General features: G+C 38.5%; 1 protein-coding gene across 1 annotated transcript in view; it reads right to left on the minus strand.

Moving 5' to 3' along the window:
* Positions 1–813: 813 nt before the first annotated feature.
* The window catches only part of TAF1B (TATA-box binding protein associated factor, RNA polymerase I subunit B), a 52,029-nt gene continuing 27,754 nt past the window's right edge, over positions 814–25,088 (minus strand). The window contains exons 9-15 of the mRNA XM_069850513.1: positions 14,830–14,977; positions 12,118–12,295; positions 11,780–11,826; positions 8,968–9,058; positions 8,446–8,516; positions 5,469–5,694; positions 814–1,526 (exon numbers count right to left, since the gene is read on the minus strand). Of these exons, the coding sequence (XP_069706614.1) occupies positions 1,334–1,526; positions 5,469–5,694; positions 8,446–8,516; positions 8,968–9,058; positions 11,780–11,826; positions 12,118–12,295; positions 14,830–14,977 (954 nt within the window). The 3' untranslated portion in view covers positions 814–1,333. The remainder of the gene's footprint in view (positions 1,527–5,468; positions 5,695–8,445; positions 8,517–8,967; positions 9,059–11,779; positions 11,827–12,117; positions 12,296–14,829; positions 14,978–25,088) is intronic.

The raw sequence follows: 25,088 nt of genomic DNA on the forward strand, positions 1-25,088 counted from the left end.
CCTTTAATAACCCTGTTTGCTCTACCTGTGTTTGAAATATTGCTTTATCACTTTGCTCCAGACAGGTAGGGCAGCACATTTCTTCTCCTGTCATTCACCTGTTCTCAATTTTTAGACAATGGCTTCATGGATTGAACTGCAACAGATTTTAAACCCTTCTATCATACTCAGAGTCTACTTGCTGGACTGATTACCTTCCCAGATATCATCTCACTGAAGCCTTGGCTCAAGAAGGAAGCTATTACTCTTTAAATTGGCACCATTTTTCTTGTCTGTAATAATGCTCAGAAACATCTGTTGATTTTTGTTTTTATCAAATAGATTGGGCAACTCCCTTACTCCGTTCTGATGGCCGGAGTTGCTGAATTTTATTTCATTCAACAGAAAGCAGCATTATTCATCTGGGTATCTACTCAACATCTCTGTTCAACATATGTAGATATTACGGTGTCTTTAATGTAGTGGCAGCACCCAACTTCATTTACACGTTGTCTGGGACAGTTTAAAAACTGCATAAATAAGACTGAGCGTGAGAAACTGGGAGACCAGCTGAGGCACAAGTTGCTGAAGATGTTGAATTATAAAGCAGTTGGAAGACGTTTCGACGACAACAGCCTTGCAAAAGAAGAATGACAGGAGGACCTGGCAGTTATCGTTGTGCAAGAAATAGGATAGACAGCTCCAGGCATAAAAGTAGCTGCAAAATCGGTGAAGCCTGGAGTGGAAAATGGACCCAAAAGTTGTTAACTTGAATGAGAAGCTCAGGCATAACAAGACACTGGGAGATGCAAGGAAAGGTAGAAAACAGTGCCAGAGTTGCTCCAGAACAGCCTGTTTAGAAACAATGACTAAAAACCTCACTGCAGTGAAAACATCAGCCAACTGCTCCTTTTATTTATTAACACATTATTTCAAAGCAAAGTAAACATTACCTTCTAGAAATATATTTGCTGTCATACAACTGTAGGTAAAAAAATAGGTAATATTTTAATTGCAAAATCTCACAATGTAATTAGATGCTGTCCATTACACTCAAAGTATGTACAATTATGCCAAAAAATGGTAATTTCATAGCTTCCATCGGCTCTGATACAAAGTGAGGAAATAAATTGTGATAAATAGTTCCCTTGGTAACTTTCCCAGCAGGAAACCAGTGACCTAAATTATAGATAAAATGATACTACAACAAAAGTACTGTAGTAGGTCTCCGCACTACTATATTAACAAAAAATTCCATGCAGGCAAAAAGATGAGTATAAGTTTAGATGTAATACCACAGTATGGGATCCAACCAACTAATTTACACAGTTTTAATACTGCTGTTTAAGCTTTTTTACTTCTTTAGCTTTTTTTTGTATTTTGGCTTTTTACGGGGTTTTTTATTAAACAGTTTATGTTCTATCACACACACCTCATTGTGGAGATAAGAGGGCTGTATCCTCAGAAGAAAGGAGAATAACCTTAGTACAAAATGGTAACTCTGGGGAAAGTCCACTTCTTTGTAATGAGCCGCACGACCACACACTCTGAAAAGAAAGAGGGAAAAGAAAAGCCCTAAATTACAAGTGTATCTAGACAGTGTTTAGCTAGCATTTATATATTTAATTGTAATTAGATGAAAACTATGTTTTCCAAAAGCATAAATCACAATTCTAGTCTATAATGTCGATTCTGTAAAGGGATCCACTCCTGCAAGAACTCAAAGTAGCGGATCAGACCAAAACATGTTCAGAGATGATGCAGACATGGTAAGAAGGAAAAGCCTGTATAGCTTCTTGCATTATGAGGATCATACTCAACCAGGCAAAGAATAAGCTCTTTGCCTTTCAGGAGTAAACTGAACTCACGTGTGTTCTGCCAGCTTTTAGCAAATGTAGCAGAGTATGAAAATGGGTACCTTACCATATTTTAAATATTTCTAAGACTATCTAGTACAGATACCCTGGGCTCTTTTCTCTATTCTTTGCTCACACTCTCTGTAAGATCCTCTCTCCTCTTCCTGACACTATGCCATGGCTTTCTAATCCATTAATATCTTGTTCATTGCTTTTATGTGCTAAATTTAAATTACCTGTCCAGAAACAAGAGAGGAAAGCTAAGTTCAAGTTAATGGAGTAACTTAGGAAACACTGGGGCAAACATTGACCAAGTCAACAGAAAGTAATTAGTACTGTTGCAGCCTTCTGCCTAATTATTTTGTAGCTTCAATAGTGATAACGTTAATGAAAATGATGAGGTGATTTTACTGATGAAGTATATAATGAAAATATCAGAATGGACTTGCTGGTAACAAGTGTCAGACTGAACGAAAATGACACAGAGGACAGACTGCACAGGTAGCTCTGTAAACACTAAGTTCAGCAAGTTAGATTGCAAAAATACCCTGTTCTGGGTTAGCCCCACGTTTTCTTTTATTAGAAGTTTAAAATTCAGCTCTTTCAATTTTTAAAAATGGAAATTGGCATGGGGATTTAGGTCCTATTCACCATATGAGCCCTGCGCATCTTCCTGCTTACCAGGTATTGCCCTGGGATGCAGAGAACCAGAGTGTAAAATTTCCCCTCTGTCTGATTCAGAGCAGCGGTCTTAAATATTCACCAGAACAAGGACTGGAACCTGTCTGTCCCAATTTATGGGCAAGTGTGCTAATTACTAGACTATAGAGTCATTTGCTTGCTCCCTCTGGCCCAACAAACATTTACATTTTACCTCAAACTGGAGGAACAGAAGGACCCGTCCCAGAGCGCTGCGCAAGCCGCACTTCAGGGAGCAGAGTCTTTGTTTAAAGCCTCATGAAGTCAGGCAGTTTGGAAATCTGAACCGAGGCCTCTCGCGTTGTATATCCCATCCTGTGCCCTATCTTGCATTCCTCAAAAGCCATCAGCGACTTCTTACAAAAACTACATTATATCAAGACGTTTCAGCAGCGTCAGAACAAATTAGCTTACCCCACAAGCCGACACATTTGCTAAATTCAAGCTTCATGGAGAAATGTTGGCTGAACTAAATCACAAATCAGGACGTTTCACTACATCCTAGTTTTAACCCCGAGATTCACCAATTACAGCTTTTATGGTAAAGGAGGTGTCAAATCTCAGTTTTCATTTGCAGGGGCAGGGCAGTGATATTGTATATTTTTAAGCAAATGCGTAATTACTTCAATACCATAAAGCACCAGTTTGATTAACTAGAGTTACATTTTTCACAGGAGTACCTAAACACACACACATTTTTGCCCCACTTTGTGCTATTTTTGTGCTATGTACTGGAAGTTTTAAAATAAAAGGAAATGTAAAAGCATTTTACCATGCATTTGACCAATCTCAGCTTTGCTGATCTGAAATCATAACTCAGTCCTAGGATTAAAGCCTTTAAGTACTGCCAGTTAGACTATGCTGATTTTTAGAGAATGAGAATTTGTCAAGTTTGGTTTTAGTTATATTACACATACATACACTTGCATAGGATAAAACCTCATATCTGAGGGAGTAGATGATGTTTTCCAAGTCAAGTAAGTGTCAGATGTATAATTAACTACTGGCATTGCAAATGATATAATGGGAAATTTAACCAGTAAGAATTTAAATTCAAATTTTGTTTCATGAAGGCTATGACAGTTTGCCATTAACATTTTAATATATTACATATGAAAATGTAGGCTTAAAAACAGACTTTGCATGCAAGATTATTCACACAAACATACACCGAAAATACCCACTCACACAGAGTGTACATAAGATTTACGCAAATTTGTGGTAAAAGGATTATTACCTCTCCTCCCTTCAAAAAAAAGCTTCTTGTTCTTACAAAAGAATGAATCCATACAACCAAAGCTCTTGTAATATAACACTGTGTTTACATTATTCCAACCCATTTCTGTCATGGTAGATATGTGAAAGGTGATGTGAAAAAAAAAAAAAGCAAATAAATCCACTGAAAGACAGAGAAAAAAACCTGCATACATGTAAAAGCCAGTTATTTTCAAGGGGAATATTTAATGTTTTAAAAACCAGGAATGTATCACTAAGATTTGTAGGGAGTGTTGCTCTTTTAAGCACAGCTTTTAGAAGTATTCAGAATCATAGAATAGTTTGGATTGGAAGGGACCTTAAAGATGATCTAGTTCCAAGCCCCCTGTGATGGGCAGGGACACGTCCCACTAGATTTAAGAAGTTATTCAATGCACTAATGAAATCTCATTAGACATTAACGTATCCCAACCTCTTTTCAAAAAAACACCCTTGAGAAGTTCAGGGGAATCCAATCCATCTGCAAACTTAATCTTTCTCACTGATACCCACAGCTACATTCATCTTCTGCATTAGGATCTCTTGATATAACTGATGGCAGATCCAAAATCTGGTGTAGGATCCAGAAGCCTAAGCTACACCACCAAGGCAGTTTGTATGAAAGAGTTTTAGATATTTTCAGCTCCTTGGAGTAAGTGCTGCTGAACTCCTATCCTCCCTCAGCAGGTGTTTGGATTTTTGTCTCTGGCCATGGTTCTCTGCCAGCACCCACCAAATAGAAAACTCACCAAGCTATGCAGAATTTAATGCAAGAAGAGAAGATACTAAAGGAAGACTGAGAAGCTCAACATAAACCAGGCAGACGCTGAAATATCTCTCTAATTTTGTACAAGGCTGGCTTAGCTGGGCTATCATTCTCCTTGCTCCTTAGGTTCTTTGAAGAAAATAATTTTACTAACAAATAGCATGACTTTTGATATAACTTTGATTGAAACAGAAATTCCCTTTCACTTTCAAAGCCAAGATTTGGGAACAGTTGTCTAGTAAAGACAGACACTAAACTTCCTTTTCTTTTCTCACATTTCTTTTGTTACTCTTCCATTAGAAGAAATTTCTTCTTTTACTTTTCTGCTTGGAAGAAACATAAGTGTTGATTTCTTTAGATAAACTAATGATAGAATACTTCTCAGTTGTAATTATTAATTTAAAAATATGTTCTGGAGGGATTCATTGCCTGCTTATTTGAACTTTGATTGCTAGTTTTCACCTGAATTTTTATTAAGGCCACCACAAAAGGACAGTAATTTAAAAATGAATTTCCTATGCTTTTTTGTGGTCAAGAGGAGAGAGGAATGGAACCATTTTCCCATTGTCTGGAGAGCTGTGGCACAAGCTTTTTCTAAAATACTATGAAGAAGGAAGTGAAGTAAGTATTTGTATGTAGCTGCTACTCTTGCCATGTGACTCTAGTTGTTGATTTTGTCTCATCTCCTGTCTTCTCAAAAGCTTACTTTGATCACTCTTCATATTACAATTTGTCTGCTCCCAGTCCAAGACCAACCATTCTGCACACACCCCTTTCTACAAATGATTGTAACTATATTTGAATACATAGCTGAGTACACACCCCACAGTTGTCATTTGTAAAAACATATAGAGGGTACTTTGCTTTCAGAACAACTTTCCAAAATGTATTTCACAAAAAATATGAATACTTACTTCTCATTACACAGTCTATCTGTACACAGCCAATAGTCAGAGTTTCTGGCTGTAAGCAAACCACATTTTTCTTGCAAAACTCCCTTCAGGCTATGGCCGTGAAAACAATTCTCATCTGTGTTTTCTTCAGACCAACGGAACTGAAAACTTGAAGGTTTTGGTTTTTCAGAAGGCCGCGTGGAACCAGACAGCTTGCCAAATTGATTTTGTAAGTTCACAGCCATGTCTGTACAAACACACAAAAAACCCAAGACAAAAATATTAAGTATTGGAACACTGCTGAGAAGTCATAGAATCATAGAATCACCAGGTTGGAAGAGACCCACCGGATCATCGAGTCCAACCGTTCCCACCAATCTCTAAACCATGCCCCTCAGTACCTCATCCACCCACACCTTAAACACCTCCAGGGAAGGCGAGTCAACCACCTCCCTGGGCAGCCTCTGCCAGTGCCCAAGGACCCTTTCTGCGAAGAATTCTTCCCTTGTGTCGAGCCTGAACCTCCCCTGGTGGAGCTTGAGGCCATTCCCTCTTGTCCTGTCCCCTGTCACTTGGGAGAAGAGACCAGCTCCCTCCTCTCCACAACCTCCCTTCAGGTAGTTGTAGAAAGCAATAAGGTCTCCCCTCAGCCTCCTCTTCTCCAGGCTAAACAACCCCATTAATACATTAATTAAGTCATTAATACAGGAAGAAAACAGGGTATTTGTGCTTTTTTTTTTCTTTTTGTATCTTTTTTCTTTAAAACTCGGTGTGGAATACTGAACATTTTCACATGTTTTAGGGAAGATTTTGAAAGCCAATTAAAAATTCCATGTCCTTCATACCTAATTATATTAATACAGGGGTGTCCCAAAATCATTCCCCAGTAAAACCTGTAAAGTCTATTTGATACTGCTATTATTATTCTGATATGAAACACATGCCAGGATGCCTTTTGCTGTACTTTCCTGGTTGTATGCTATCACTCCAACTGGCTGAGATTTTTTGAGTAGTTTCCTGTGTTTCAGAAATAAGGAAGCCTGGTTACAGGATTTAAGGTTAAGCTTTTCATAGTATAAATTTCAACTGGGAACAAACAAACAAACAAACAAACCAACCACTCCACTTTTCACCATCACTAGTGAAAGAATGACAAACTTTCATAAGATGCTGGTGCTGAGAAGGGAAAGAAAGTATGATGATAAATCAGCACACACAATATGACCACCAAAGCCTTGTTTCTCTAGGATATAAAGTAGGTTATAAAAAACTGTTGTTGGAGCTTCAACTTTTTCTTATGATCTATATCTAAATAAACTCACTGGACAAAAATCAGATGTGACATCCTAAAGTACTTCAGGGACTGGAAAATGTATCTTTCAAGAGGAAATCTAAAATCTACTATGCAAAACAAAAGCTGAGGCATATTTCTGAAAACCTGTATGTGGCACTTAAGTGTTCTAGAGCACTCTTTGTCCCCAGTATTTTAAATTTATTTTAAGATTCATCTTGTGCAGTTATGGGGGCATTATCTGATATCCTGTACACAATGGCCAGTGGTAAAATTCCATAATCTAAGTGATTGTCGTCTAGCTCAAGGAGAAGCAGAGCCAGAAGAGGAATCCTGAGTGCCACGGGTATTATGAACAATGAATCATTATTCAATTTTTCTTATAAACCCAGGAACTAAAGGGAATCTGAGCAAACGATTGGCTTGAAATAAATAAACCTAAACATGTTTTCCCACAGAATATCACTCGACTGCAGGATCACCCCTATGGATTTTTGAAGAGCACAAACATTCAAAAAACCCCAACTGCATTCTTGAAAAAGAAATCCAACGTTAGTTATACAAACCAAACAGGATTATACAATTTGTTTAGAAGTCCCTGAAGCCATCACTTCCAGAAACTGGAAAAGTATATAAAGGGAAAAATATCACTTGCCACACTTAATCACAGAATCATAGAATCAGCAGGTTGGAAGAGACCCACCGGGTTATCGAGTCCAACCATTCCTATCAAACACTAAACCATGTCCCTCAGCACCTCGTCCACCCGTCCCTTAAACACCTCCAGGGAAGGTGAATCAACCACCTCCCTGGGCAGCCTCTGCCAGTGCCCAATGACCCTTTCCGTGAAAAATTTCTTCCTAATGTCCAGCCTGAACCTCCCCTGGTGGAGCTTGAGGCCATTTCCTCTCGTCCTGTCCCCTGCCACTTGGGAGGAGAGGCCAGCACCCTTCTCTCCACAACTTCCTTAATATCCCTCTTCAAATATTTGCTGGTTAATATATAATATTAAATGTAGAATTAAGAACTTCAGATTGAACTTGGTTGAATAAAATTCTGTTTTTCTGTATTTTCACAGAGGAATGAGGGGTTTGTTGTTTTGTTTGCTTTTATGTCAACGTAAAAGCTTCCAATTTCTTACAAGTGCTTCCCAAGCTACTAAAAAAAGTAGATGTACCTGCATTCTGACCATATACAGCTAGCTATTCAAGTAAAGTCACGTTCAGGCAAGCCTTCCTCACTTTCTATACAATACTGCACGAAGGTGTGGGAGAGAACAGGCACATTCTGAGTCTACCGAAGGACATACTGGGATATCCATACCAAAGGATATGGGGAAGTGAAGGAGAAAAGGGACAGAAAACCTATGGAAGACCAAAAATGATTCAGGAAGATCACAGTTATGTATAGGCACCTGACAAAGCAGTGAAGATGAAGACAGACGACTCATTCTGAGAAGAGGTTCTGTAGGTCATTAGAGAGACCAGCAAAGGCAGTCTCAGTTAAGCATGAGGAAAACATCTGTTTGAAGAATTCTAGCCACAGGTTGTAAAATACTACTAACTAACTTAATTGTACCCAGAAATGAAAGAGAAGAGTAAGTATTTTAAGATGTAAATGTTATCACAGACAGGGGTGAAGATTTTCTATGATGGGAAAAGCTCGAGCAGATTTCTGAGTAGCTGGGAAGAGGCAAAGTTTACTCACGTCTTCTCTTAAGAACTTTAGCTTTCTTCTGGACAGAATAATACAGTGGCTTTGCACATCTCCACACATACCTATGAGTAAGAGACATAAGAATTGTTAGGAAAAAGAATGCTGGAGCAAACAAATAAAATAATAGTAATTTTTTACAAAAACTGCTAGTGCTACTAAAATAAAATCCAAATAATGTAGTGGCTAGTGTTATTAAAAGCCACTGCCCCCCCAACACATCTAGGAATTCTTTTTTCACAGTAGGCAAACTGAGGCGTGTAAGCCTGGACTTACTGTAATCAGATAATGTTTGGCTGCATAAGCTACTTGTCACAGAATGTGAGCATTTAATTAATATACTGGCTAAACATTATGAGTATAAATAGAAAATTAAGATAAGTATTTAATAGCTCTATTTATCCCAGCCTGCTGGATGGAAATGTGGAGCAAATTCCTAACCTTTTTAATTTCTGCGGGGGTCAGGATTTCATCTAAACCAGTCTAACTTAAAAAAAGTACTTAAAAAACTCTTACTTGGCTTTTTCTTCATCCAATTTCTTTTGCCCTGCATCCAAGGTACATTTTATGACTTTGTACCACTTTTTGAGCTCAAAATATGGACCACCTAAATAAAACATACACATGTGAGGTTGGGAAGAAGTGAAAGAAACAAGTAATACACAGAAGGTGGTCTCCACACAGTCAGACCCTGCGTCTTGCACCTGTATACAAACCCATCCCAAATTCTATGTGCCTAAAGGAGACACAGCTGATCTAGCAATTCTGTAAGACAGAGAAAGGCAGTGAAAGAACAGCATGTCATAGGAACTGCAAAGAAGCCCCATAGCTTAGAGTCAGTGCTATAGATTAAAATATCTTCTCTCCTTTCTGGAAGAAAACAAACAATCTCCTCTCTACCAAACGAACTCGGTCTCAACAGTAAGTGGCCTTCATCTGTTTGAGAATCGACTTCAAGGGATTCATGAATCTATATATCAAGCTTAGGTTTAAACAAGTAAGATCTAAACAAGCTCAGATGCAAAATTTCTAACAGTTTCATCAGCTCTCCAGTGTCTTCCCTACTACCCAGGAAACCTTACAGAGTTGGAAAAATAAATTAGACAATTGTATCCACTTCTTAACAGGCTCCCATGTTTTTGAGCACAGGAACTTCAGTTGTTGATGCATGAACAAATGTTTACCAGTACATGCAAAAACGTTAACGCATACAGCATCCTAGTAGCACATTTATCATCAGTGCTCCAGAGAGGCACAGAACGGAAGCAGACCAGCTGGGTACAGTAAGTATAAGAATTCCAAATAGAACTACTGTCTAGATTTATATATTTAAAATACAAACAACTCTTAAACTGTGGGTGGATTATCTGCATTGTGAATTAACCAGGCTTTGCATTTCCCCATCACCCTAGCTGCACTGATCATGATGCCTGCATCATGCTTAGCTTTGCCAGCTAGGTGTTTAAACTGGTTTGAAGGTGAATATACTGCTCTTATAATCAAGCTTTTATATGTTTTGCACTATCTGCATTTTTGCTATTCAAGTTATCCTGCCACAGGACATCTTAGATCCTAGAAATACAGATGGACTCAAAAAGCAACAGACAAAGGAAGGGAAGAAAAACTCTTCAGTAGTTCTAAATTCAAAGGTGGGGATACAACTTATTTTATGAACTCCTTAAACCCAGGGGTTTAAGTAACTACTCCTAAACTGCTGGGAGGGCTGTCTGGGGTAGGGGGTGGAAATGTTTATTTAACTTCTTATGAATTATTAAGCATCTGTCACAAGCAAAACCCCCATCAGACATGATGCTACACTATAAAAACCATTTACCTGGCCAGTGCTGCTAGTCTGAGATGACTGGGACACACACACATATATACATCTCAATAGTATTTTTTATTTGAACATTAACCATGTCATGTATGTGTGCAGTTCACAGTTCACAGCACACAGACACACAAGCACACTAGGTAGCTACAACTCCCTACTGCACATCTTCCAGTCTGTCTTGAAAAACTGTAGGAGCTGAAATACTATTTTTTAATTAAAAAAAAAAAAGACTAGGGAAAGGACAGTTAAATTGAGAATGGAGTCAACATAAATTGGATCTTTAAAACTCAGTATTAACCATTATTCATTTCAGCATGCTACCTTTGGGAAAACGCCAGGGGCAGTTTTGAGCTCTGGCACTTATCGGTGCCCTAAGAAACTCTCGCATCAGCTCCTCTGTGCAGCTGCTCACTGACTGTCACCCCAACATTTTAAGGATAGGGACAACACAATATATGGATCACTGTGCAACAGCAGCTTTTAAAGTAAAAAAGTGGGCAAAGAATGCACTGTTAATTCCCAAGGACGATGAGACTTGCTAATAAGAGAGAAACTCCATTAAGACATTAATGGCTTTGAACCTCAGCTTGCAAGCAGTTGCACAACTTCTACTCTTGTCACTATTATGGACTTCAGGTTTTCAAGGGAAACGACAAAAAAAAAAGAAATAACCCAAAATCAGTTTGTGTATCCACTTGAAAATGAGAATTACCAGTTTCAGTTAACAGTGATTACAATCTCTAGACAGAGCAGTAGTTGTGCTCACGCATGGCTAACACCAATTGTATTACTGACTTCAATTTTTAAAAAGTAACAGAAAGGTCAAAGTGGACCTAAAACTAGAATGAAGGCCTAATGGATAAACCCATAGACACACCTCTGCTCTTGTCTTTACCTGTGATCTAGATCAGGCCACAGAACATCTTCCTAAAGGTTTTGATTTGGTCTTTCTGCCCTCAAAGAACCATGTTCACACCATTATCTTCTCTATCTTAATTGCTGCTAGCTTTTCCACCCTCTCTCAGGATTATTTGGACTAAGAAAATAGATTACATCTGAAATATGTTACACGCTAAGACTTTTTATTTAACAAGACTAAACAAGTTTGGATTTTATCATAAAGGTGGTTTGATGCCCCTAATAAGTATCTGCTCTGTACGATCAAAGTGCATTCCCTTTTTACTGCGTGCCCATTCATCTTCACCTACCATGCATAAAATTCTAAGTGGCAAATACACACAAGGAGAAGCAGAAAAGTACCTAAGAAAATGTGTACCAAATTCCCCTATCCAATACAATAAGAATTATGCAGGTAAACTTAGACAATTTTACATAAGCAACATCTACTGTTTTCTTTAAGCAAAGATAAGCACTAAAAAAATAAATGACAAACCCACTTTTTAATGATCAATAAGACAAGTCTTTCTATGCCTGATTACAAAGTTATTTCATTTACAAAATCATAAGACTGCTTCTACTAGAATATTTATGTACCTTCGTTGTTAGTTTTATTTCTTTCTTCAGCAAAGTCTGAAAGTAACCTGAAAAAAAAACCCAAACCATTTTGTAGATCCAAATACGGCACTTTTCACAGGAAGATCAAATACAACCAACAAAAATTACACCCTAAACTTAATTCCAAGTTTCAAATTGATGATTTTAAAAATAAGTACCATTTAATTCTGAAATACCTTCAAGTCTATATATTTTATGCTACCAAACTTAATCAAAACTCAAATATTGTAAATTTAATATTACTAAAGAAAGAATGATACAAGACAAACACTTGCAGTACTTGAAATTTGGGCTTTGCTACTGATGTGCACACTCACCATTCATAGTGATCATCTAATAAAAACAATAATTTGAGTACTACTATAATAACTGCTACAGCAAGAATGTCATATTTCACACTTCTTGTTGACTTATTTCCAGGCACAAGAGTCAGGAAATCCGCTTCTCCAATATGGATCTTTTTCACCACTCGACAAGTCCAATGATGCAATTCATCTGATTAATGTAAATAAAAATATAAAATGAGTATGTTGAGACAAACTAAAATTACTTCTACCGAGCAATTACATTGGTCGATTCAGGAAAAGAATGCCTTTATCTTTTGGGATCATCAGGCAGAAATTATTTTCAGGCTGAAATACTTCATAGTTGTCGAGTATTTTTGAGTATTTTTATAAATGTTAGGCAACCTTCATCGCAATTACATGGAAAACAGTTGTGACTCACACCTCCCATATGAGGATGGGCTGAGAGAGTTGGGGTTGTTCAGCCTGGAGAAGAGAAGGCTCCAAGGGGACCTTACAGTGACCTTCCAGTACCTGAAGGGTCTACAAGAAAGCTGGGGAGGGACTGTTTACAAAGGCTTGAAGTGATAGGACTAGGGGCAATGGGTATAAACTGGAGAGGACAGATTTAGACTAGACACAAGGAGGAATTTCTTCACCCTGAGAGCAGTGAGGCACTGGAACAGGTTGCCCGGGGAAGCTGTGGCTGCCCCATCCCTGGAGGTGTTCAAGGCCAGATTGGATGGGGCTTTGGGCAGCCTGATCCAGTGGGAGGTGGCCCTGCCCAGGGCAGGGGGGTTGGAACTGAATGATCTTTAAGGTCCCTTCCAAACCAAACTATTCTATCATTCTATGACTTCCTATACATTCACACTGCAGGGTGAGTGCTTTGACATTACTTGAATGATGATGTTAGATCATCCTGAATGCTGTTGTGGGAAACGCTACCTTAAATCTACATACAGAGTTTAAAAAAAACCCAAAAGCCCAAAACTTGACATAAACTCTTTCCCTGCCTGCTGCCTAAACACCCATGCAAGGACTCAGTACTGCAAAGAGGAAGAGGGGCCAGTTTTAAAGCAGCTTGGGTACAAAGAGCAGCCCAGAACAGCAGAGCAGAACTTGCAGCCACCCTGACAAAACCTGGCTGAGGTACAGACGATCCCAGCCTAGGTTAAAACTAGCGTTATGCTGGAAGCTCTGACTGCATCCACTAGCATGGCTTATGCCAAAAAGATACGAGTACAGCTCCAAAACCAGGAGTATGATCTCTATACAGTCTCTGATTACTCTATGCTTATTTTTCACAGATACAAATCCCCCAAATTTCTCACCTTTCCAGTTCAGCAAGAAATACAGGAGTTGATTACATCACCATTAGATTCCACAAAGGTTAGCAATGTATGACTAAGTACAACCTTAATCCAGTTACACTTTATACTCTCTTGCTGCTTGCAAAGGGTTCAGTAGGAACTCTCTTTAAGTCCTCTCACACGTAACAGTAAAAGTCGAACAAAATCTGGAAACCAAATTTTCTTATAAATACTGTCAGTATAATTTCTTTGATTTCAGATAATTAAAATAGCCTTTTTATTAGTATTCAATGTCCTAAGGAACACTGCTAATTGATTGCTTAATTTATTTTTTTTAGGAGTTGTTAGATTATAGTAATCCTTTTTCAATTTGTAAAAAAATACTTCTACATAAGAAAAAGCTTAGTTTCAAGAAAGAAGGAAACGACAATATATTATGTTAGAGTAATTTTCAGAGAGTACTTAGCTTTGTATTCCTCTGTAATAAATCTGAAAAGGCCATATTTCTAGCTTTTTCTTTGATTCAACTGACACTTCAGTATCTGAACAATAATGTGATCCTCTATAGGATCCCAAAACCGGTGTAAAACTACAAAATCAGAATTTCTACTCTGGAATTTTAGCCTTAAATCTGTTGTGTATCTTCTCTTCATTCAACTCTGAGTAAACTGAAAAATCAAGTAGTTTTACTCAATGTAGCTAATTGCAAAATAATACAATGAAACACCTACAAGCTATTAACTGTTGGAATGCTAGGAGAAAAAAATATCTTAAATTACAGGCTATTTGTCTGTATAATTCATCTTCAGTGACAGTGGTATTTGATAGCAAGTATGGTAACCCAAGAGATAGTTCACATACTATGACTTGGTCTTTCTTTGGCAATTCAAAATTCAACTTCATTTTAGGATAAACGAAACATTCCCTATTTTGCAATACACAATTTCCAAACTAAATCAGAAATTAAGTGAGACAGCAGCTGATTTGTCACATAGCATAGATTGTTAATACTAAAATTAATGTCAATATGCAATACTATGGAAAACACAGTCAACATTATACATGAAACAATTCCACTGCTGAACAATCACATCCCAACTTCATGAAGCATTTAGCTAAAGTTAATAAATCAAGTGATTTCAACTAGTGCCTCTTTGTTCATATGGATACTGCAAGATTTGAAATGAAGTATCCACTCCACAGCCTTGGAGAGCGAGCACCAGAGTGCCCCTGCATTTCTGAGCCTTTAATACATACTCTAAATGTTTGATGAAGGTGCTTTCTATAGAAATTATCTTTCAGTTCAAGCTTCAATGGGTATAAATTAGAAGCAAAAGAGTATGCACTTTTAAAGCAGTAATTCAGGTCTTTTTGCTAGAGTTCAATAAACCCAAAAGAAATTTTATCGGTCTGGGTTAGGGAAAATATTTACCAGGTAAATTAGCTTCCATCAAGTACTTCATGCAGAGCATGTCTGGATGAAGAAAGCAGCTGTCAGTTATATCTGGAAAACGAGGCAGGTCTAAAAATGCTGCAAGCTCAATCATTTTGTTGTGCACGTCTTCATACACAGGCCATGACTGAAAGAGAGGGTTAGAGGACGTTATACATTTCTCTATTACCATATTTGTTAAAGATTTTGAATTATCACTGTTAAATTCTGTATTATTTAATGCAGAATTATTTAGACAGACTCATAGCGCTCTCTATGACTAAACACACGTGCAACAAAGGAGCCAGACTACAGTATTGCAGAGAAACACATGCTAGTTTCAGAGCCCATGAAATGGAGAAGGAACGTTGCTTCAGACCTCCACCCAACCCACTGTCTTTTTTATGAAGTCACTGGTACATCTCCAGATGCTCCAAAATTGAAAGAGCATTGGAAAATAAATACAGGAGTAATTGAGGGTGAACTCTCCAAGGAGCTGAGAGATCACAGAACCACAGAGCAGTGGAGGTTAGCAGGGACTGCTTGAGATGCTCAAGACCAAGCTGTTGCTCAGGTCAGTTAGAACAGGTTGCCCAGGACCAAATCCAGTTGGATTTTGAGCATCTCCATACACAGCTCTGTGTGAAATCTGCTCCAGTGTTTTGCCGCCCTCACTGTACAAAAGAAAAAGGTTTTGGTTTTCCTTATGCTGAAACAGAACTTCTTGTATTTCAATTTGTGTCCATTCTACCTCACCCTGTCACTGGGTGCCACACCTTTGCATCACCCTGCAGGTATCACTTCATACCCGCCTTAAGTCTTCTCTTCTCCATCTCCAGGCTGAACAGTCCCAGATCCCTCAGCCTCCCCTCATTTGTCAGATTCTCCAATCCACCATCTTCATAGCCCTTTACTGGACTCACTCCACTACACCCGTATCTCCTTTGTACTGGGGAGCCCAGAACTGGATCCAGCACTCCAGATGCGTCTCACCATTGCTGAGCAGAGAGGAAGGATCCCCTCCCCTGATCTGCTGGCAATGGTCTGCCCAGTGCAACCCAGGATGATGCTGGTCTTTGCCACAAGGGCACATCGCCGGGTCACATTCATCTTCATAGCATCTTGCCCATCAGAACACCCAGGGCCTTCTTGGAAAAGACGCTTTCCAGCTGGTCAGCTGGTGTCTGCAGTTATTCCACAACATATATTTGTGTATTTATTACATTTATCAACAAGAATGCGATCAACACAAGGCTGACAGGCTTTTAGCTCCCCAGATCCAACTTCCTGCCCTTCTTGAAGACAGGGGTGATGGTTGCTTTCTTCCAGTCCTCGAGAAACGCCCCCAGTCACCATGATGTGCAACGACACCAGACAGGTCCCTTGGCACTTGTAGCAGCCCATGACCCTTCATACGTCCAGTTTGTTTATATATTCTCTAACCTGCTCCTTCTCCACCAAGGGAATGTCTGCCTTCCCCTAAACTTTTCCACTGTTTCCAAGGACCTGGGATTGCTGAAGACTGCTCTTCTCAGCAAAGGCTGAGGCAGAAAAAGCATTCACCACCTTAGCCTTCTCCTTGTCTTCGTGACCATGTCCCTATTCAGCAGCGGGCCTACATTCTCCAGAATCTTTCCATAGAGTGTTCAATACCATTTCATTTAAAAAAAATATTTAATTCCATATTTGCATATTTATTAACGAAAATAAATCTGCAATTCTTTTTTTCAAAACTATTGCCTGCATGAAGAAAGTTCTCCCAATTTCTAGTGAGCTGTTCCTGCTAGAGGAGAATATAACTTACAGACAGATTTTGACACGCTTAGTCATAATGAACTCCACAGGACACGAAGTTTGCGTAAGTACTTACTATAAGGTTTGACCTTCATTTCTTAATACCTGAATTGTTTCATTAAACATTCTTGCTTCTCTATATTTTAAATGATTACTTGACTTTACCTCTTAAAGCAATAATTTTCAGTTGTCCAAGCTATTTTACGCTTTTAAACATAGAAAAAGTAATGATTTTTCAGCTTTAGTTGGTGGTTCGAATGCAACAGAGCACATTATAGTGTATTCATATTTTATCAAGTCAATTTATCCACAGGGTACTTTCCCAGGAAATTAGCAGCGGTTTACACTTCGTGCACAGGTTCAAAACTTCCCTCAACAAGAATGAATTCAGGCTTCTGGCTTTTTTTATAGACCAGGTTGAAAAAAAAAGCGATCATGTTTAAAACAACAACAAGACTGAAATAATGTGGTTTGATTCATTCATTTGGTGTCATCTATTTTAAAATAAGCTATGTAGCCAATGCTCAAATTTTACTTTTTTGAATGATTGCCAGCAATTCCTTTTCTTTTTTAAAAGAAGTCCCCTCAGACTGCAGTCGAGACTGCCTCAGCTGCATGAACACATGCTTAAGTAAATTAATCATTTTCCTGTCCCTTACTATTACACATGCAACTTATTGCAACAGGAAGTTGTATTGTGTTCATCATATTTTCTAAACAGTGTTAAAAATTGGCTTAGGTTGCAACAGGACTATCCTGAGAAACAAGAAAAACATGCATTACCAGACTTCTGCAGAAGACCAGGCTCACAATACTTTCCTTTCCTCTTAAAAAACAGTGCTAAATTGAATACTAAAACAATCTTGGAGCAAAACCTGAATCATATGTAACTACTCTTGAGAAAAATTAAAGATAATTCCAGTTAATTCAAATAAAAGCGTTACTTAAATACTATTCATAATTAGATATAAAGGAAATATCATTAAAGTGAAAATATTTTTCATTTTAATGAGAAGCAGTTGAATTAGTAGCTTCTTAATGGTACATCACAGATTAAAATAAATTAAGACACTGGGAATTCAGTCATTTGAAGCATTCCCATTGTCAAATATTAAACTATCACCAGTGAAGATATCTGTACAGTTTAGTTTAACACAGAGGCACTTTAAGGTATATCACTTTTAATTGGAGGACTCAAGGCAGACACCCAGATCACCTTATACCTGAGCTTCTCTCACTGTGTCAGGGTAAACAGCCAGTTTTCCTATTCCAGGCACTGGTGAATCATCCCTTTTTCCTCATGCCCAGTACTGACTTTTGTTTCAAAGCTTTTCTTTGCAATTTAGAGAAGGCAATTCATTTCTTTTTCAAAATGACTAGAAAACACTCTGCTTTGCAAGGACAGCTGATGCTTTCTGGATTTTTGAAGAGCAAACACAAGTGGTGTAACAACTACAACAAAAAACATTAATACTAAGAGCTATCACTTGGCTTATTTTAGAGCGTTAACGGACAAAAACTATTCTTAGTTGATGTGTTCATAGAGAGATGTAAACACAATCGGGATGTGAAGGTCAAGGAAGGGCATAGAAACCATAAAGAACAACAAAGCAATTGCTGCTTTCCAGTGCTTAACCCCCTAAGCTCAAAAACATTCAGTGTAGGACTCATGTTTCTACAACACAGCACTGAGTCACAATGAGGCAAGCTGGACTGAAAACCACGCTTCCAGGAGTATGCAGTAATCTCTTGAACTGTAAACTGCAACTATAAGCTGGATCCAACACAAGACCATGTATCAGGAGGACATAGCACAGCAAAAGGGCTGCAGGCTGAAAGATTGAGGGCTTAGGAGTCTGTAAAGCATTTCAGTAACCAAGCACCAGTATTTTTCAACAGTCGTTACAAACCCTGTTACTCTGCTTAATTCCGAAACAGCTCTGAGTTCATACAGCAAATCTCTTATTCTGCAAAGTTTCATACAAACTGGGAGGGTTAAAACAGAAATAATGTGCAAATTCTACACAACCAACATATCAAATGTTAGGATGGTATTAAAAAAAAGCAGGATACAGCATACAAGTAGCCTCAAAATTAACAGAATTTATCACCTTCTACCTAGCTATGTATCTCTGCTAGAAGAAAAGAACCTGATAAAACAAGCTGCACTGAAAATCAACCAGCAAATCAACTAGGAAAACAAGATCTAGAGCTGTGGCCTTCCTCCTTCAGGTGAAAAAACTCTGCCTCCAGCACCCTGTGATTAAACTCCCAAGGGAGGAGTACTTGGACAAGAGGGGACAGCATTGGATTGTAGGTCACATGCTCTCCAAGTATAACTTTCACTTATCCAATCATAAAATAAGAAAAAAAAAATGTGTTACGTATTTTGAAGTTGCATTTCTGTGCTAAATATTAGGACAACTCCCCTGTCCATCATTACATGGAGTAACTGAGTTCTCACCTCATTTTGAGAACCTGAGAAAACACTCCACATATAAAACTCAGTTACAAACCCTTTAGGGCACTTAATAATTTCAGAAAGACTGACAGAAAACTCTTCTAAAGTTATGCTACCCTGTAGCCTTTTCAGGTGTTTCGCAAGCTGGGATTTCTTCAAGAGTGATCAACAACGCTGACAGAGTCTATCACTTGTCTAGATTGGGTACAGAGGTTACTGAGAATATTTCTTAACTGATTTGTCTTTAAAGTCTTTGTATCTTATTCTCACATGTGACAAATTCAGTAATGTCAGGCCCTCTCCAGAAAGCAGTGGCAAAGATGAGTACTATTGGAGATTATTTTTTTCCTTTTACTTTTCTCTTTATCTTCAACTAAGCATTGGAGGACAAAACACACACTGTGGAGTTGGTGAAGAAGTGTCTAGAACAAGACTTTCCTGATGATAAATATTCATTAGACTATTTAAATCAGTTGCCTTTATCTTTCACAGTTACATGGAATTTTCACCTGTATTAGAAAAGAACAAGCTGGTTTTCAGAAGCAGATGAGCCAAACTATTAGCATGATAATCAGATGACAGTAACAGATAATTGTTTTGGGTAAGCCAAGATTGCAGCCTCTCCTGCTTGTTTGGACAATATCAGAATGTTGCTGATCAACAAGCAGAAAACAGTAGGCATTGGCTGGCTTTCTAGATTCATTCGCAGGTTCCATAGCTTCTTATTTTAAATGTGGCCTGACTGACTCCCTTCTTGGATGACTTTACAGGCCATTTCCTTCTCCCATACCAGGACAATATCCCAGCACCCATTACTTATATAGTCATACTTCAGATATTTTATTGCGAAAATGTTCTATCTGAAAATGTTCTTTCTGAAAAGAATTAGTTATAGAGCTGGTTTAAATTCTCCCTTTAATCATTTCCCCTTCCATCCTCCGCTCCTGTTCAGTACTTTTTTCGCAGCACAGTTCCCTTCCTTGTCATCCTATCTGTGAATTTCCATCCCGAGAATCCTTTCTTCCCATGCCTGCACATTCTCTACAGCTCTGCCTTTGCCTGCGTTGCTCATGTGCAGAAGTGGACATCTTTCCTAAGTGATTCTTTTAATACTAGAATCTAGTAAGATTGTGGTATCCCCAGTCCAACTTTACTTTTTCATTATTGGCTTTTTGTAGGCCTCTGGGACAATCTTTGACACTTAAGAGTTTGGATATCCTTAAAATTACCTGGAAAACAGCAAGGCTTCATCATTTTTAAGACGGCCAAATCAACCTAAATGAAGTTTGAAACAGACAGTACCAGACTTCTCAAGGAATGGGCTAAGAAAGCAATCTGACTTGAAGATTTGGAAAATATCAGGTTTTGAGGGTTGAACAAGGGGCTTTTACAACACAATCCAGAATTTTGGTTCAATCCTTGAGTAAAGCAAGGCATGTTCATAAAACGAAAGGTATTTATTGCAAGAGTAATAAATCAAATGGAGGCCCTAACGTGTGTAAACATCTTTTCATATAGCCTGCACTGAAACACGCATTGCTAGGACCACAGACTAGCTTTAAAGTTACATCAGGTAAAATCAGGTACCAACAATGAGTTGTTCACCTTACTTTGCTTCTGCTGCTCAACTGGTTTAGATGTATCTGGTTGTCTGCAGAACAAGCCCATTGTGGGACGACACCAGCCACAGTGCATGCAGGTTACATAAAAGAATTAACAGTGAAGACAATAACTGTATCAGCCGTGAAATTTACATCCTAATTAGTATTTAAAACTGAAAGACATGACCTCGTGACACAATCATTATGTACTACATCCTTAATGTGGCCAGCTACTCCAAACTACTAGATTACTGAAGAATCTTTTTTCACGCTTTGTGTACTCTCACAGTGCTACCTATCTGGCTCCCTTCCATACATCCCTCTCCCCCCTCCAAATCTTGCTGATGTATATTTTTTTAAAGAACATTTTTTTCCCCCTTTCCTAATCTCTGTGCACCTCTGGGGGACCACCCTGATCCCACTTGGAACAGCAGCAAACTAACGCAACAGCCATCCAAACCAAATTAAATGTGCATTAACACTGTGCATTATTATGAATAAATACTTACAAAACTAAGCAGCACTCTCTAACACCTTTTTCCCCAGCTAGGTTAGATAGGAAATTTGCTGCACAGTTAGATTCTGTGTAGTCTCAAGCTAAACTTTTCATCAACACATCAGCTAGAGCACAGATTATAGAGAAAAGATACACACGATGTAAAGGCTGTGTGGAAACGTCCCATACTCATGCATTGCTGGGGAATGTGAAAGTGTACTTGGGAGAGCCACTGTATCCTGCTCTTACATCCTTTTCTAGGTAACTATCAGAACCAGGAGAGCCTTAATTCTGATTTGGTGCAGTCACTTTTATGAGGACTAAATGAGCAGATAGATTTCTTCAACCCCTAATATCCATGAATCACATACAGATGCTGATGTAACAGTGAGAGGGGTGTGCCTGGAATCATTAAAAGGGAACCTAATGACAAGAAGAACAAAGCCATGTGAAACTGCTACAACTCCATTTAGATAACTGCTAAGAAATATGCATATCATGAGACTTCTTCCACTAGAAAAAACACAGAGAGACCCAGCACACACTTGCAGTTGCTGCCTCTCATCAAGTAGAAAGAATAACTGAAAGGTTAACACAAGATAATGAAATCAATTTGTTCACCTTGAAGACAGGCAAACAGGTTGCCCAAATTATCTGCCCGGCAATAAATGGGTAGAGAAAAAAAAAATAAGTCAACATACCATTTGGACATCACAGAAGTCAGGCTCTCTCTTGCTCTCTCCTGTGCTAAGTGTCTCAGCTGAAACAGCTACTACATTGTAAAACCCTAAATTACTCCTGATCATTGCTGCTGAGGAAGCGAAAAGGATCTTTGTACAGAAAAATGATTAATTTTAGAAGTTTACTCAAATAAATGATGTTTATACATTTTTGAGAGAAAAAATAAATCTAGGGATGCTGTGATATTCGACTGCATTGAATTGACATAGGCAATGTCTTGAGAACAACTCAAGATGGCATTCAGATGAGCCAGCAGCCCACACATGAGAGAGAAAGCTAACTGAACATCCAGTACATTCGTACTCCTTTACTGGGAAGAAAACAAAAGAAGAGGGTTTTGTTGGAGGCACATCAGACCTTTTAATATGCTACTTTCAGATGAAGACATCTTCTGCATTACATGATTCCTGGCTAAAGTGGTTTCTGAATAAATGAGTTTCAATATTATTACACTACCAGGGACACGTGCTTCAGCATTAGCCTGTTCACACTCACAAGCTAACTGACAAGCAGCATTTCTCTAAAAAACATCATTTCTCTACAAATGGCGAGAGTAATCCAAGAAGGAGCTGCACTGCCATAATGTATTGAAATTTAAGTGTTTGGGAACAAATTTTATTGAATTTCATAAATATTTTGGTAGGTTTGTTTTCTTTCTTCATTAAGGAATGCTTTAAGACAGGTATGGACAAGCTCGAGTTTCTGTTACACAACAGCAAGCTTCCATGATAAACTTGATTACAATAACCCTTTCAGCAGTGAACTTCCTCCTCAGCTTTTTTTTTTTTCCTTCAAATAAAAGCCTCACCCTTGCTTCTTTTCATTCTGCACTACTTTCTACCCTGAGCAAGTACTGCATGCACCTGTTAAATGCACAAAAAACACAGAGTTAGACAGAAAAATAAAATCCCACGGATAGACACCCACCTCCAGCAAAACTAAGATTACAAGGCATCTCAAACCACCAGCAGACGAAAGCAGGAATCACTGCTTGTTTTGGAAAGCAAAAGCAGCACAGCTGATTGCAGAATTTGTATGGCCAGAATTCTATGCCTCTTAGAAGACTTTCTTTTTTAAAATAAACAGGAATGACCAGCTTCTGTCTTAATTTGAATTCTTTAAATAGTTATCACTAAAAGAAAAAAAAATCATATGGCAATTGAGCTCATGCAAATTTTAGTCAGGAAAAGAGGCCCTTCCATATCAGACCTTGAATGTGTTTAGAGAAGGAACTCAGCAAACTGAGGAATATGTCTAAAAGCCAGTCTGGTGGATACACTTTCCAGGGAAGTAGAAAGCCATCGACATTTCCGCCTGAACGCTCTGGGAGAAAACAGAGCAAACATTCTGATCTGCATTCATGAGTTTATGAACAGATTTGGTCAGGAATTACTTTGTTTGTACCAGACCCAAACTAAAATATTACCACGTGATCCACCAAAACCTGGAGTGTGAGACAATCCAGCAGTTTCTTACGGGCTGCATGATGATTTCAAGACACGGGTATGAGCTGGTGGCAGATTATTAAGCAATGTGAAATTATTTTGAAGAAAAGCCAGTGTGAAAAAAAAAATAAAATATGGGGACAACTTAATAGGATTTAGGAAATTTTCATGTTTCCTCATGATGGTGCCACAACCCTCCCCTGCTGCCTCAGGCAGGTCTCTTGTCCCAGTTTTCCACCTTGTGACACACCAACGCTGAGAGCCTGGCCCTGGAGAAGCAGCCACCTGGCAGCTGAAGGCACCACTGTGTGAGGAGAGGGAATGACCAGTGTGGAAAGCAGAGAAAGAATCAAATATTCTGCAACTGCACTGGCTTCACAAGGCATGCACTAACGCAGGCGTGAACTCTCGCATTAAATGAAGAAAAGGAAAAGATATACGGGAGCAGCTCGCTACTTTCCACATGCTAAACTAAGATGCTATCTTGGTGTAGAAACAATATGAGATTAAACGATTAACGACTACGCCCTTGCACGCTCATACATCAGTCTCTGCTAAAAGCAAATTCATTCCAGTAATTCCTAAATTCCATATGCTTAATTTTAAAACCTTAATCACTATTCAAAGACATGAAAAGAAGATCACATTAGCTTAATCTATTCACAAATCCAAGACCTATGCTTACTTTAAGGGCCAAAAGAGAACTACACAGAACCAAAGGCTTTTTAGAAATATTAGAGGTAAAGTGCAAAAACCCTTAAGCTGCTGTCTCTGCCATTCCAGGACGGCTCCCCCAAGACCTAGAATTTATTTACTCTTACATGGTTCTTCACACATTTCTCCTCTCATCACATTTCTAGGTCAGACTTCTTCCTCCTGACATTGGGAACATTGCTAATACACAACAGTAAGAAATTTTACACTGTGAGCTTTTGAACAAGCAATTCCTTTAGTTCCCCCCCAAAACAAATCAAAAAATCACTAGAGAAACACAAGATAGAAAAACAATGTTTCAAAAAGCAAAGTTTCTGCTTAAGAAAACTATGTAGTTTTCATCACTTAGGATTCTTAGGCCAGAGAGACCCCTTTTAAGCAAGACTTTGCATGCTTTTACCATTTAATCATTCCTCAACATTTTTCAAGTTGAATAAGAAACATCCCCAAATCTCTAAATCTGAAATTTTAAAGGATGGTATTTAGTTCACCTCACTTAAAGACTTGAACTATGACTTAAAAAAAAAACCAAAAACCAAACAGTTATTGCCAGGTAACTAGTTAATGAAAAATGAAGTTTTATGATCTTAAAAAATGTCTCCCCAGAACAGAACAACCACAAACTGAAACCCTGACTGAAATCCCAGAACAAATAAAAAGTGGCTGTACCACATCAATCCCAAAAGATCTCTCTAGCCTTGCATCCAGCAGTGAGCAAGGAAGATGCGTAGGGAGGAATTTATGAACCAAGAAACCATGACGACACTACCAAATGTCTGTCCAGCGCACACCATTGTGGCTGAGTCAGCATCGAGATCTCAGCATTTTTTAGCTCCAGATCCCTTTTCCTTCACGGACTTTATCCACTCATTTACTGGCCCTTTTAACATCCAGAACATCCTAACACAAGGGGTTTCACCAGTTACCCACAAAACTTATGAAGCCACATTTCCTGCTGTTTGAATCTGAACCTGCATACCAGCAGCCTTTCCTGATATGTCCCAGTC

The sequence above is a fragment of the Phaenicophaeus curvirostris genome, chromosome 2 (assembly GCF_032191515.1).
Source record: "Phaenicophaeus curvirostris isolate KB17595 chromosome 2, BPBGC_Pcur_1.0, whole genome shotgun sequence".
Taxonomy (NCBI): domain Eukaryota; kingdom Metazoa; phylum Chordata; class Aves; order Cuculiformes; family Cuculidae; genus Phaenicophaeus; species Phaenicophaeus curvirostris.